Source organism: Anoplopoma fimbria, chromosome 6 (assembly GCF_027596085.1).
Source record: "Anoplopoma fimbria isolate UVic2021 breed Golden Eagle Sablefish chromosome 6, Afim_UVic_2022, whole genome shotgun sequence".
NCBI classification, from domain to species: domain Eukaryota; kingdom Metazoa; phylum Chordata; class Actinopteri; order Perciformes; family Anoplopomatidae; genus Anoplopoma; species Anoplopoma fimbria.
This window is the reverse complement of record NC_072454.1, coordinates 12,722,886-12,738,282: the sequence shown is the minus strand read 5'-3', so window position 1 is coordinate 12,738,282 and position 15,397 is coordinate 12,722,886. Positions and strand designations below refer to the sequence as shown.

General features: G+C 38.2%; 1 protein-coding gene across 1 annotated transcript; it reads right to left on the bottom strand.

The window, feature by feature from the left end:
- Window positions 1-711: 711 nt before the first annotated feature.
- Window positions 712-11,786, bottom strand: cdhr1a (cadherin-related family member 1a). Its single transcript, XM_054600748.1, has 17 exons — window positions 11,780-11,786; window positions 11,587-11,682; window positions 10,621-10,766; window positions 10,457-10,507; window positions 10,260-10,349; window positions 10,075-10,161; window positions 9,250-9,366; window positions 8,712-8,855; window positions 7,887-7,965; window positions 7,701-7,801; window positions 7,374-7,577; window positions 6,453-6,605; window positions 6,188-6,352; window positions 5,165-5,232; window positions 3,001-3,229; window positions 2,642-2,899; window positions 712-1,257 (listed from the first exon to the last, which is right to left on the bottom strand). Exons 1-17 carry the CDS (start codon window positions 11,784-11,786, stop codon window positions 712-714), a joined length of 2,541 nt encoding a protein of 846 aa, XP_054456723.1.
- Window positions 11,787-15,397: the final 3,611 nt, after the last annotated feature.

Sequence of the window (15,397 nt, the reverse complement as noted above, 5' to 3'; positions counted from 1 at the left end):
CATGAAATCTCTTGTAAGGAGCTTGGTTGGAAACCAAATAAACAGTCTCGCTTGTTGAAATCTGAACGACTTCATTACCGACAAGGGATCTGGGGTGAGGAACTTTAAGCCACTAGTGTGTCAACAAATGGTTCAAAGGTAGGATTTATCTGTTACAAAATGACACAGAAACTTGAAACAAACAAAGAAAGGTGATGAATCTGTATGATTGGATATTTCTTCCACCATAGGAAAATGACATTGTTGATTCACAATGAATTAAGCTGTTTCAGTGTATTTAATCTTTCTGAAAACACAAGCACACATACACACACACACACACACACACACACACACACACACATACACACACTCACACAATAACACTCACACACACGATTGAGTTTCACAGTTCATTCTTGACCTTAAAAACATAATTTGACAAAACAGTCTCAAGGTCTATTTAGCATTTGTTCTAGAGCTTTTGATCAGAACATATGATCTTCATCATTTTGTCGGACATGTGGATGTTTAAAATTTTTATTTTTATTTTTCCTTTTCGTCTTTACTGAAACCTGGATGAAGGAACCTTAAAGTTCTGGGACAAAATGCAAAGTTTGAACTTAATTTTCGTGACAACCGGGCAGAATCTGGATCTGCTGATAAAGGTCATGAAAGCTCCAGGACAGCTACTAAATTAACCTTAAGGTACGAATGTTTTATCAAGCACGATCAATGTTTTAGCATCCTCTTCTGCTCCAGTCTCATCTTGAGCTCTGAGACCAGCGCTAAGTTCACAGTGTCCTGTCTGTTCATCACTGGCTTCTTTCTAGGTTTGGGTGCCACTGTTGCTGAGACGGTTGGTACCACCCACTGCCTCTCCCCCGGGATGTAAGTGGGTGGTGGTGGGGGAAGAGACGGGGCGCAAGGCAGCGGAGGCCATTGTCTCACAACATTCGTCACATTGTTGTTATAGTTGACATTCTCCACGGTGACCTCTGGCTCTTCCTCTTCTACTCTGAATTTCTCTCCGGGAGTTTCTGGTACCTTGAAAGGGTTTCTGAAGTTCCAGGGCTGCTGTTTCGGAATCCTCCTTCTCACGCGGCGGTTAGGCAGGATCCGGTTGGACTTTTTGTTGCGCATGAATGTTGCAGTGGAGATGACGACTGTGACTATGACCATGAGACTAATGACACCAGCAAGCATCCCTAGGATTTGCAAAGGCTTGTTTCTATTCTGCATCAAAAATGATCCCAAAGGCCCCCCACTGAGTTGGGTCTGTAAAAGAGCACAGGGAGAATTCACATCCATGGGACTGAAGTCATAGTCTGTCACACAAAGATTAACTTGTAAATATCGTCCCGTGTATGTACTGTAGTACTGCATGTATTCCTCATTTGGCTAAAAATATCATGTCAGGTGCAAAATACAAAACTAAATTACTGCAAATGTACTGCCATAATACTGTTTGTATAAAAACTAATATTAGTTTCTTTCCTGGTGAATGTCTTGCAAATTAAACATAATAGTAATGATATTTATAGTTTTATTGCTCTACTGTTTAATACTTTGTCAAGACAAGATCAGAGAGGTTGACTGGGAAACCTATAGCTGAGACCATCCAACATCTGAGAATGAGTATATGAATTAATGTGAAATGAAAAAAACAAACTACTAATAACTAATTTGGTTATTTTGGTGGTTGTTCTGGTGTCATAATGTGAGTATTTAATCCCCAAGAAGGGACAATGAGAATAATGTGCTCCTGTACTCTTTCACAGACACAGCCTTGTTCTATTATGAAATCCTTTGAAAATGAATCGCTACAAATTCTTGCTTCATTTACGGAACAGGCCTCCTTATAATCTTTCTGATCTTGCCCTGAGCGTGTACACGGGACTTTTTCACTGAGTTCCAGTATATAAGAGTTGAAATGAAGATTGTCAATGATATGGCGAAGGTGACAATGGTCAAACAAATCCCAAACACAGCCCCTGGTCGTCTCCTTAGGCCCAAGAAGTATGAGACAAATCGGGATTTGATCTGAAACATGACAATTGCATTTGTGTGAGATTCATTTTTTTTCCCGACTTATAATTTTTAACTCTACTAGAGCAAACAACTGATGAACCTGATACTCTGGGCTGTGATGAAATGGATCATTCTGCAGAAAAGCTGCATCTCCATATAAAAACTGATCAGATGTTTCAAGACTTGATTATTTGCTTGCATTACAAACGGTGGATAAAAAGACAATTACTCACTGGTAATATAATGGGAAAAGAGCAGTCACACTAGATATTCAGAAGAACAAATTAAATGATTTTTGTTTGTGTGGGAGCTATACTTCAATAACACATTGTTAATTTATTTAATACATGTTTGAAATGCCATTATAATGAGTTTAGACAATATCTATTTCTATATAATACTATAATATATAGTAGCCCTACAACTAGCATCACATTAGAGCAGCATAAGATGACATATTTTTCCCAAACACAACTAATCGCTTATGGACTAATGGTTGCAACTTTGCACACTCTATGTTTCAATGCATTAAAAATGTGTTAGAATTCATCAAGTCTTATTGTATACAGATATGACCCCTCATATGGGTTTGACTGACATATTTCTATTCATCTACTTTGTGGCAACTTACAGCTTCAGTGATGTCGATCTTGATAACCGCAGTTGTGCTGAAGGAAGGCTGGCCGCGGTCCCGAGCCTGCACCACCAGCGACCAGGTGCAGTCCGTCTGCTTGGTGATGTTCTGAATAATGGCCATGGACTTGATGTAGGACTTGAGCATGATCTCCCCCGTGTCAGCGTTAATGTCGAAGATGTTGTTGTCTGGCTCAGCTTTCATGATGGCGTACTCAATGACATTGTTTGGTACTTCTGCATCGTCGTCTACAGCCTGTGTAGATGAACATGCATTTCAGTAAAAAAGATAACGGTATAGATTTTACTCTCGAGTTTCACTTTGTCTGACATAGTACACCACGAAAGAGCACATACCTCTATTTTCACTGGTACTCCAATCACCATAGTCTTCTCCTGGAAGTTGTCATTGAATGCAGGTGGGTGGTCATTCAGGTCCAACACAGTCACAAAGACTTCAGCCAGGCTGTATTTCCCCTCTGCGTCCTCTGCCTTTACATAGAAGTTGTACTTGGACCTCACCTCTGCGTCCAGGCTCGCCCACGGCTGGGTGTAGATGATCCCAGATGTAGCCTGGATCAGGAACCTGTAAATGAGACAGGATTTTTTTTAGATATACTTCAGATTTACTATGCAATACAATTGAGATTCATATTTTCCCACACAGTCTTGAACATTTGCATGTAAACCTTTATTTTCTTCTTAGAGTAGGCTTACCGGGAATGTGTTTACTCTATTTTATAATGTGAGCATTTTGCTCAAGAGAACCTTTGTTAAGCGATGGACAGCACAAAGACTCTGGGGTTCACTACTGGGGGTATGGTGTTTTAGATTTACTAATGTTTAGGGTACTGATAGCCTTAACCTAAATACAACAGATCAAAACTTTAAGAGCCACTATTAAGGGTTTATAAAATTACCTTTTCTAGCGGAGAAAAAATTTAATAATTTACATTGCTGCTGGACGGCATCATTTTTTAAAGGTAATTTCTTTTCAAACCAGATATGCTCCATTTAAAACTTTAAACAATAGTTCATGATGATACCAGTGCAACTAACTTAAGTTATGAGAGACATATAGTGGAAGATTGTTTCACTGACTGACTTGCAAATTTCCCCGCTGCGGGACTAATAAAGGATTATCTTATCTTATCTTATCTTATCTTGACTTGTTACCCTACAGTGACTTTGTCAGAGTCAGAAGTAAAGAACAGTCTATTTTCTCCTCCAATCCCATTACAGGATTAACAAAGACAGAGGGCAGGAAGGCAAAGATCAACACTGCATGCTCCTGTGTACAGTGAAGTATTCTAAGAGATATTGTAAAAAAGTTTAAAGTCAGATACATAAAATGTATAACTTTGCAGAAGCAGAAGGTTAACAAGACATGTTGCCATTTATTTAGCAAATTTCCTAGAGGCAGTTTTGAGTAATTTGTATTGAGACAGTTTCAAACTGGTTTTGACCAAACAAGCATGCAATAAGTAAAAAAAAAAGCTCCAAATCTCTCTGCTGCTTATTTTGGAAATCCTTCTCCTGGATGCCATGTGACATCACATATCTCCTCTAATTCATCGCAACAGAGCTCACAATCTCTACTGAGAGGTCCAAAAATACTCTGCTACTACCTACATTTCATAGTACACAGCAAGGGGTTTATTGGGAACAGCCCTGAGAGATTAAACACATGTCTTCTAACATACACCTGTCTGTTTTGGTTGCTGCTGGATGTTACAGGGTCATGTTTCCCTTGCTTTACTGTTTTCGAATCCAGGTATTATGGTCCTAAGGCATGCAGGTTAAAACTTACTTTGTACAATATGCAGGTGATCTATAAGACTGTATCTGTAGTGGTGTGAAAGGAAGGGCAAGCTGAGGGTATGTTGTATGTTATTAACAGAGAACAGTGACTACTGACCTTTTACTCAGAGGTTAAACTTCTAACAGGAAATCTAATAAAAATTGAGATGAGAGAAAATACCAGCAAATCCTCCAAACTGAACCGAGTTCTAATATGAAAAACAAGACTGTTGTGGTATTTTTGTACTGGACTCTTTCAGGCAGATGTGTTTTCACAGTAAGAGGTCTTCCTAAGTACAGTGGTCTACAATTAAAAAGCACATCTTTAATTTATTCCAACTAATTTCCTGTTTTCAGTGTGCCTTAGATGCTTTTTTTCAGAAAAGTGTTGTCTGTTTTTCTGCTGTTGACAAATACTGAGGGTATCAACTGCTAATATAGTTGTATAAGCGTTTATGATTTTTTGGGGGATGTTTTCATTTTCCTTTGCTGTCACCATCTGATTGTCTACACAAACACAGGTTTACACATGACATAACGGGTCAATAAATAGTATCACCAGAGGCAACAAAAAGGTGCTACGAGACTTTGAAAACATGGCTTGCTAATACATGTTACATAATAGATGTATTTTTCTTGTGCAGGCTGATAGCCTAACGAGGATTAGATAAATTTGAAGGAGGTGCAGAGTGCTGAAAAAAAAAATAATTCTTATACTCACAAGTCCGCCCCTGATCCGTATATGGAGTACTTCACATCACCCCAAGGTCCTGAGTCTGGGTCTGTTGCCTGTGGATAAACAGAAAAAAATGATTATAGAGAAAACATATTTTACGAGTTTGGTTAAGGCACTTGGATATATGAGGTCATTTTAATAGCAATCGGGGAAACCCGCAATTTGTCTTTAGGAGTTTAAGTGCAATATATAGCTCAGTGAGCCAATGCATATCCCACTTACTTTCTATGTCATACCGATGTTAAACATCAAAATATTGATATTAGATTTGTTTGTACATCTTTCCTAAAGCAGAAAAGAGAGCTGTTTTTCGCCATGGACTCAGTAAACTGAATGAATCTGTGCTGGATTGGCAGATGATATTGCAGGGGTCAGCTATAAAAAGACTCTTTTTTGATGTCATAGGACATCATCTTCATGAACATCGGCTAATCTGTCTGTCTGTCTGTCTGTTGCTGCAGGGATGCCTGTTCCCTGTCTCCATGTGTCCAAGGTCACTTGTTGGCTGTTCTTTCATCTGATTGAAATTGCCTGGGATCAAGGAAATGAACCTCTGTGCCGTTCACGCAAGGGGAGGATTTATCAGCAAGCCCCCCTGCTGCTTTGAGCCTCTGCATGGCTGATATGAAACGACAAGGGCGAAAGATGATAGTCAAAAAAAATGTTGTCCGTCTATCATTTTTAAACCAAATGACACTGAAACATGTTGCTAAAAGTGTTTATTTCTGCACACATATTTGTGCTGCAGCTGCATGTGCTGCTAAGCATTCAAAATCTGGGAATTTGGTGTTACACAACAAAATGAAAGTGATAGCCATCTGGCAGCTTACCTCGCCTAGCTTTTATCTATGTTTTCACATATTATCCCATCCCGCACCGCTCAAAAAGTCCACATTTAGGGAATTAATGGCCCTCTTGGGCATTTTGTTAAATTCAGCATTCATCTTTAGCTCAGTGACGTACATTGGTGTTGGCATGTATTTTTAGACAGGATAAGGACTCTCTCACTGTGACTGACACCACATTGGAGCCACCCGGTGAGTTTTCTGGAATTCTGGCGATGTAGTAATCTGAGGAGAATTTGGGAGCGTTGTCGTTTGTGTCCAGGAGATGAATGACGATGTCTGCTGTGGCACTGAATCTCTCAGGCGTATCGATCTCAACTGCAAGTAGCTAAAGAGGAGACAGATTAGAAATAAATAAATGGAAAAAGAGCACAGCAGATGCAGGTGAAATAAGACTGCTATTTGTTTTGGGATGAGTGCATGTTAACCTTGTATGTGAGAAACTGGTGTTTCTCATAGTCCATGGCAGAAGAGTCTTCTACTAAGATTGTGACCTGGGCCTCATTGAGTACAGTCTGAGGGACGACTCGCAGCATCCTTCCCGGTCCGATCAGTCGAAGATTAAATTTTGCATTTGCGCCCTGCAAGAGAACAACACACATCATCACATTAGTCAGAATGTCTCATTAGTGAAAATGACAGTTATTTTGTACATGCTTGGAGCTATTTATAGTAATCTGCATTTTTTACAAAGCTATCGCAGACATACAGTATAATCTTTGTAGTGTATAGTCCATTCAATCTATATAAAAGCTTTGTATTTATTAGAGTAATGTATGAGAGATCAATAGGATATCGGTGGCAGCAGTAGTATTCCTGATGAAACATAATATCGCTGTACAAAGAGAGCTTGCCCTGATGTTGTAACAGTATTATCAGAGAACACATTTGGTGAACATCAGCCATTTGGACGAGACTCATACAAGGGGCCAAACAGACTTGCATAAGCCGACAAATGGCACAGCTAGAGAGCACCTTTTAATTTTAGGTTGGCTTAATTTCAAATTTGTGCAATTCTAAAAGGATTGTCTGCGATAATGGCAGGCTTAAAGTCATTTCATGGACGAAAGGGCACATGAATGTTGATTAAATCAGTCTCTTATTAGATAACAATGTAGTTTGGTTGGAAATGAGTGTTATTACATAATCACTGTAACATAATCACCATAGCAATCACTGTTCCCTCTCCCTGTTAACTGAAGCAGCTTTCAACAGCAATTACACTGTAGCAGGGCTAAAAGTTGATAACTGATCAGTAAAACATGACTGAAAATAGCAACTGTTTAGTTATTTTCATACTAATAAGTCAGTTTATGAGAAAATATGGAAGACAATAACGGTCTCCCCACCTGATCGGAGTCGTTGACAGTGATTTTCAGCCCCCGGAGGATCTCTCCCTCCGGTGGATGCTCGTACATGGTCAACTCAAACATGTTCTGTGGGCCGTTTTCTCCGTAGAAAGTAGGGGGATTATTGTTCAGGTCCACCACACGGATCACCATCGTGGTCACCCCAAAGTCCATGAGTCTGCCTTCAGGACTGACTTCTGATGCCTGGACACCAGGGGTAAAGGTTATGCAGGTCAGACCACATTTATCACGGAGCCTGTGGGATATTTACAGTAATAATACAGAATATTTCACCCAACCAATTGCACTTTGTGAACTGCAACTTACCTTGACTTTAATGTTAAAGACTTCTCTCTTCAGATACATGGGGTGAGTCAGCAGTGTGATACATCCGCTAGTTTTATTGATGCTAAAAACACTGTCGTCACCTGGAGAGACAAACAACAGACAGACCTATGAGCGCTGTCGATTTAGTTCAAAATCACTCCAATGTTCTTTGATTGAAATGCTTACCATCCTCAAAGGAATAACGGATTGGATTTGGGTTTCCCACATCCCCATCTTTGGCAAGAACAGTGAATATTTCAGAACCCTGAGGAAAAGATCGTCAGAAAGGTTTTGCTTTTAAATCAATAGTGAAAGGAGATTGATAATTAGTCGGAGAAGTTCAAAAATAACCAGAATGCAAGAATGACCTGCCATAACGCTGGCTTACTGTAAAATATACTGTTATTCAACTTTATTTTTACGGCAATTAAACATCACTTTCATGTCACTCTTAAGATGATGTAATTCAGTATTTGGTTACATAACATTGTAAAAAAAATATACCGGTCAAGATTTTCCAAAACACCTAACAAAGCAAGACATTTAATTCTTCCTTAGATGTCATTAAAATGTCATGACCCTAATTATCCTCTTTAGAAAGAAAGTCAGAACGTTTAATCTCTCTCATATGACTGCGATGACATTTTGTGAGGGAGATAATGGGTCTTTCACCTGCTGTGAGTAAAGCTATGAAGACGGCAGCCTGGGCATTACTGAGAAATGTCAGCAATTAAAGCTGTGTGATATAAGATAATGCTGTCGGTCTTGTGGTGCTTCTTATTCATAATGTGAATATATAAATAAATTGCATTCACTATTAAGACTCCCATGTCCTGCTTTGCTGTGTTCAATGTGATGTTCCTTTAAGATGCAAACTTATTGCAATACACAAGTGGCAGATATTACTTTACAAAATGTTTAAAGATCTGTGCAATGGGGAGTTGTTATAAAAACTCAAATGTTTTTAGTTATGAGGAAGAGGCAAAGAAAAACGGTTGTTTTCATACTCACCGGCACGGAGATTTCATAAACGTAGCCGAAATAGGGTGTCCCGATAAAAGATGGCGGCGTGTCCTGTGCATCGATCACATTGATTGTCAGGGTAGCAGTGGATGACATAAACTGCTCCTTGCCATTAAAATTACCGCCACCATCCTGGAACAAAATAAATTTGCTGTTTAAAAGTACCCTTTAAGAAAAGAAGTCAGGATTATACAGAAGAGTCATTTATTAAGTTATTTCTCTCAACAGTTATGTTTATGTTTTGTAATGGTTATCATTTTCTAAGGAGGGCACTGTATATATCATATATAGAGTTCCATCTATTTTAAAAAAGTGCTTAAAGGAACAACCAAATGTGTTCAATATATTTCCTTCCTCATAAGTCATTTGCAACGCAGACTTTTAAAGTCTTTTTGAAATCTGCAATGTTTACATCCATATTGGCACAACATAATAGAAATGTCACAGGGTACTTGTTTTTGAATTGGAAATGAAAGTACTCTATTGCACAACACGACACATTTAATGAATTTTGATACACCTATACCTTTGCAATGACAGTGACAAAGTGCGTCTTTGTTTTTTCATAGTCCAACATTTCTCCAGATTTGATACGCAGGACACCACTATGTCTGTCCATGGCAAACAAAGTGGACTGAGGATTCTGTAACAGAGAACAGGACAAAAGCAGGATTTTAAAAGCACACAGACAAACACACACTTATTAGGTCACATGAGTAAAAGCCTGTCGCTGAAACCCCCTTAACCCCATTTACAACCACTCACGTGAGATATCATGAAAAGTAGTCAGATGGTTGCATAAAAACACTCAATAGCCTCTTGAATTAGGCCGCATCATGCATAGAGTCCATCTCTCTGTACATCTGGATCTAAAGACCCCATATGCTCAAGGACAGGGAAGGCAGGTGAAAGCTGCTGTGTCCAGATGTGCAATGGGTCAGTCATCACTGTCACTCCATGCCAGCTGTTCTTTGGTCCTAATAGTCCAAGAGCAAACTAACATTCTCTGCCACCCGGGCCAAAGCAGCCCTCTAAGCCTCCAGTACCTGACATAAATGTAATTGTGATTTAATCCCCATCCTCATAACCACACCAGCATGTTCAGGCACATGCACACATGATCACTGGAATAATCCAAATAATGTTAACCTCATTATCAGTACATCCATACATTATTTCCGTGACAAGCAGATTAACATTAGAGCTGGCACTTTCAGCTAGCTTTTATTATAGGGAGCATTTAAAAAAAACGTTTTGTCGTTGTTTATTTCTTGTTTATTTCTTGTCTAGTTTTTGTATTGATTTATTGCCGGAGCTAAAGTGAGTCGTGTGTGAGTGGGCCAAGTGATACCTGGAGGAAGAAGTTGACTGAGCCTCCTGAGCCTGTGTCTCTGTCCACTGCCTCTACTTTGTAGATGCTGCTGCCAGACTCAGTTGTCTAAAACACAGAAAATGATTTAGGTCAAACCATATAAGGTTTATGCAGAAAGAGCAACACTTCAGGTTTTTAGAGTTTACACTTTCGGCTTAACTTACTTCCAGGACATCAATTATTGCCGGCATGTTTTGGAATTCAGGTTTCTCATCGTTTGCATCCATTACAAATACTGTGACTCTTTCCACAACCTAACAAGAAGAATAAAAAAAACACATAAAACATGTTCAATGAGTTTGATGTATTATAAGGGATGCTATCAAACTGCATAATCACACACTGAACCAAATGTTGATACCTTGCTTCGCCCATCTGTGATGCTGACAAGAACGTTAATAGAATCCTGTTTCTGAGCAGACAGAAAACAAGTTGATATGAAGACAAACATTTTAAGTTTATATACAAATTTTAATTGATCATATGTTCTACCCTAGTGTCCTCTGATACTTATGTTAAACTTACCTCTCTATCCAGCTGTTCCACCAATGTGATGTTTCCAGATTTGGGGTCGACCCTGAAGTATTCTTTGGATCCTGGATCAAAGGAAAGGCCATACCTAACCTCCTGTCCCTCAGGGTCTGTGCCATTAAGACAATAGATCTGTGTACCTGAAAAAACAAGTCATAGTTAAGTCAAATAAGCCTTAGCTGCTGGCTGGTTCAGACATATTTGGAGGAGTGAAAACGTATTGTTAAAAATGTGTATGTATATTCTTTTTCCAAATTTAAGAATAAAATATAAATTGGTAAAAATGGCTCCAAAAGAAAAACCAGCCTTAAACCAACAATCACAGAGCGTAGTAGACCCATTGTTTGGGTCAAACTGCTGTGGAACAAAGTAGACTGAGACACAATAGCCAGTGGTATGTATTAGTTGTTGCACTCACTGTATTCGTATCAGTTCGCTGCACTTATTGAATTCGTATTTGTTTACTGCACTTATCCTAGTCATAGTAGTTTGTAGCACTTATTATATTCGTATTAGTTTGTTGCAATTATTGTTTTCGTAGTAATTTGCCTCTGCACTATACTTTTGCTCTGGTTTATGCTTTAAGATGCTTGTTTAAGAAAGGAGATGCACTTATGACTTCTGGTGACTAGTGGTTCTCTTGAATACCTATGTTGAATACACTTCCTGTAAGTCGCTTTGGATAAAAGCGTCTGCTAAATGACTGTAATGTAATGTAATGTAATGTAAGTACCCTGACTGGAAGGTTGAGGGTTTGCTGCACCAAATTCACAGCCTGCTAATTGTTCCTCACAACAACAGGTGGTGCAAGAAGATTAGCATGTACATGCAACACAACACCTGTTCAGTTATCAAAGACTATTTAACATCCTGGACTCCCAGATATTGGAAGCCAAAATAGACAATTTTTATGATTGGTTGTTCCAGCGAAATGTCCTGCATGTCAGAGGTTGAACTTACCAACAGCCGTATCCTCTGAGAGGCTAAACAGTGCCAGGTTCCCATTGTAGATGTAGGGTCCATTGTCATAGAAATAAGGGGCAAAGTCTGCTTGTGCTAAAGAGAGTGAAATAAAACCACCATTAAAATCTTGAAAGTTTTGGAGGGGTACATATATTGTGGTTTCTGTGGCATGGATTGTATGCTGCTGTACTTTCCATATGTTTATTAAGAACAGCGTTTATTATCAGCTAACTGATGTTTTTTTTAGTTGTTGTTGCTGTTACTTTTTTTTTTCCATTTTTTTTTTCTTGTTTGCTTTTTAATTGTTTTGCTGTGTTTTAACTTTCTTCTTTTTATCTGTTAATGGTTGCTTGTAAACTGTTTTGGTGTTTAGCAATATGTTAAGTGTCTTTGTCTAGAGTTGATATATACCATGTGAGTTTTTATAAATGCTTTAAAGACACAATTGGCAATCATAATACAAGTTAAAAAATATAATTGAATTCACTTGAAATTGAGACTAGAAAAATAGAAATAACACAATCTTTCTCTTACAAATTGAGAGTTGAATTCATGAGCTTCATAACACACCCACACAAATGGTCTTACTTAGTCTGGTATGACCAGAAGCTTGTGGGTATCATTTTTTTTTAAATGTTAGCAAATTAATGCTAGACATTGCTCTTTTGTCCTTTTTGTCCAGAAACCATCAAAGTTAAATATAGTCTTGCTTTAAAAACTAGTGACTCAAACCAAGCTCAGTCACTTTGACTGGGATTACAGGTGAGTTACGTCAAACCCTTAGATACCTTTTCTATACATAGCTCTGGGATATCTGGTGGCAGAAATAATACTGTTGTTATTTAGAATATCATGACCAACTGAATATTGAAACCAAATCAGTATGACAGTCATACGGAGTGAAAACACATGTAAAAATAAGAGCCAATAACCAGGTAAGGCAAGAATATGAATAAAAGGAAAACAGAATAGAATTAACTTTTTAACTGATAAAACTGTCCAATCATCAACCCAGAGGCTGTCAAATATATATGAACAGCGTTCACAATCTGATCACAGCAACACGTCAACTAAGCAGAGAATTAAGAACTGAAACTCACCAAAGCAGGATTTCACAAAAACAAAAAGCAGTGGCAAATGTAATATATTTACATTCTTCATCCTAAAGAATTAAGTCATGAAACCGCACCATGAAGACGGCTCCGTCTAGAACCCTGTACATAAGATGCAGCTCTCAAGGTGCTGGTGAGCGACTGGAGAAGGCTAAAGGAAGAAGCTCACAAGCTAATCCAATGACACAACTTAAGAGTTACCCCTGTGTCCAACTGGGCTTCTTCAACCACCAATCCACAGGAGCCGGCTCTGTATATCTAGGATATAATGTACAACTTTGCAGATGATGGACAGGTATATTTTTAAATTTCTTTTTGTTTTTTGATGTAGATCAACGGCTTTTATTTACTACAAATAATAAATAAACAAACATGCAATTTCTTTCTGATCATGGCTAAATAACATGGATTTTTTAAAAATTATTATATCATGGAAGAGATACTTTTGTCTGAAGGTAAGAAAGCTAAACTGTCAAAATATCATGGCTATACAAATGTCAAATTCAATACTATTCTACAGCCTGATACAAATAATGTATTTGCAATAAATATGTGATACCATTTGTACAATGTTATTGTATTAACAGCCACACAGTCTATACTGAATTATACTTCAGAGAAAGTGTGTGACTCTTTTATGAATGAGAATTCTGTATTAAAAGTAACTTCTGTGATCTGCCCTTGACCTATTTTACATAAAATGCTGTGACCACCTCTGTCATGGACAAATAATCTGTACCGTTATAATGGTCAGTGTTTTACCTGTTAACAGTAACATCTGCCATACACTCCACAGCCATCTGTTGCCTTAGGTAAAATACAAATAAAATGATTGACATGATTTACTCAATTCATTTTTTTTTGTCAAAACAGAGGATGATGTAGATGACGGCAATGAATGATCTGATGAGATTAAAGTTTTGGTCTGATTCCTGTCTTGTCTGGTAGAAACCATACAGTTATTGTTTTTTAAATAAACTGTGAAATCTAAATAAATTATATTGACAAACAATACACAATTATATTTTAACCATATCCATATACATTTAGTTTTTTTGATTGTTTTGGTTTGTGTCTTCCTTAATTCATTAATTCCTTTTTTTTTTTCAATGTTTACTATGTCCATTTTGTGTTGAGCCTCTTTAATTGAATTAGTTTGGGCACTGACGCTGGCTAATCTTCTGGTTTGATAATCTTCTTGTTTGATAATCTAAAGCCATCCAGAAGTAAACTCTCGTAAATAAATGTTGTGTAATATTAAACCCAGTGATCCTCCATTTGATAAGAAAACTGGACCACAAAGGGTCATTTGTGTTTACTTGTCAGCCACCGTAGTCCTACAGGCTTGGCAAACAAGTTTCAGTTGGTTGCAATCTGCAACCTCATTGCTAGATTCCACCAAATCCTACATACTGCAACTTCAATAAATCTAAAAAAATAGTTTTTACTAGCTGCAGAGTTTGAAAATGTCACAACTATAATCTGCAATCAAGGGGGGAAAAAACAGGTATTTCTACATTTTTACAGATACTGTTGAAATAAAATCATTACAGCTATAGTATTTTGCCATTCCTTTTGAAATAACCTAGGTCAATAGGTCAACAGAACAACTATATGGTGCAGCACACCATTAAAACATGTTGCGTGCAAGAGGATTTACACACACGAATAAACCTTTTACAGTCCATTCTCATACTGAAATTAAGTCTTCTTTATAATCTGAGTGGTGCTGGTAGAAACTACAGTCTGTAGCATGAACTCAGTGGCTGCTGGCTGCATGAATTGTTCTTTCAGAAAAATGTAAGTTGGCACATGGTCACAGGGAGTAAAAGAGCGACACACACGTGCAGAATAAAAACCTCCAATGTTCATTTCAGGAACAACAGTGTATGATTTATGATCAGTGACTTTTGGCAGTAGACAACTGCCCTGCATACCTTTCAAGTTTGAAACATGGTGAGTCCAGACGGCAACTTTTCAAAGGCAAATACATTTTTTGATATGCCCTTTGAAGTTGAATATCCATAACTTTCACACAATGGACACACAATATAATCACCAGAAAAGATCACCTGTCGGGTCACTTCTGTCAGTTGGTGGTTAAGGCCGTGGCTTCAGGTATAATTCTCATGGTCCTGGCAGATGGCTGGCCAAAAGATTAACCCACTGTGCTCTAATCTCTCCTCATCTTGTAATGCACAGAGCCTGTCTGTGGTCACTCATGCTCCATCAGACATACATGTAAAGCACAATTAGCACACACAATGTTGCCTTCCATTGTTGTATATGTTGCATATAGTGTGTAACATGACCCGAGCTTGCAAAAACATGATCGTTTTTATCATCTGTCATAGTAAACATGACCTTTGTTAAGAAATGTTTAAACCCTCAGGCGTGTGCCAGTGTATACATTCTAATGTAAAAACCTGCCACTGAAGCTTAAAAGTACAAGTGTCTTTGCAAGGATCACTGCAAAAAATCATACGGATAAAAGCTTACTGCTCATCTGTAGTCATCTTCTTAGTTTCTAATCCTGTGCCTTCAATCACAGCGGCATGCTGACCTCTTTGTTCCTGTTGGGGACGGAGCTACGAGGCTGCCCATAGGGAAATTTCAGAGAGCGATGCTCATCACTTCAGCTTGCTGCTGTATGCGCATCATTTCATCTGGATTATTGTCATCAATAGACAAAATAA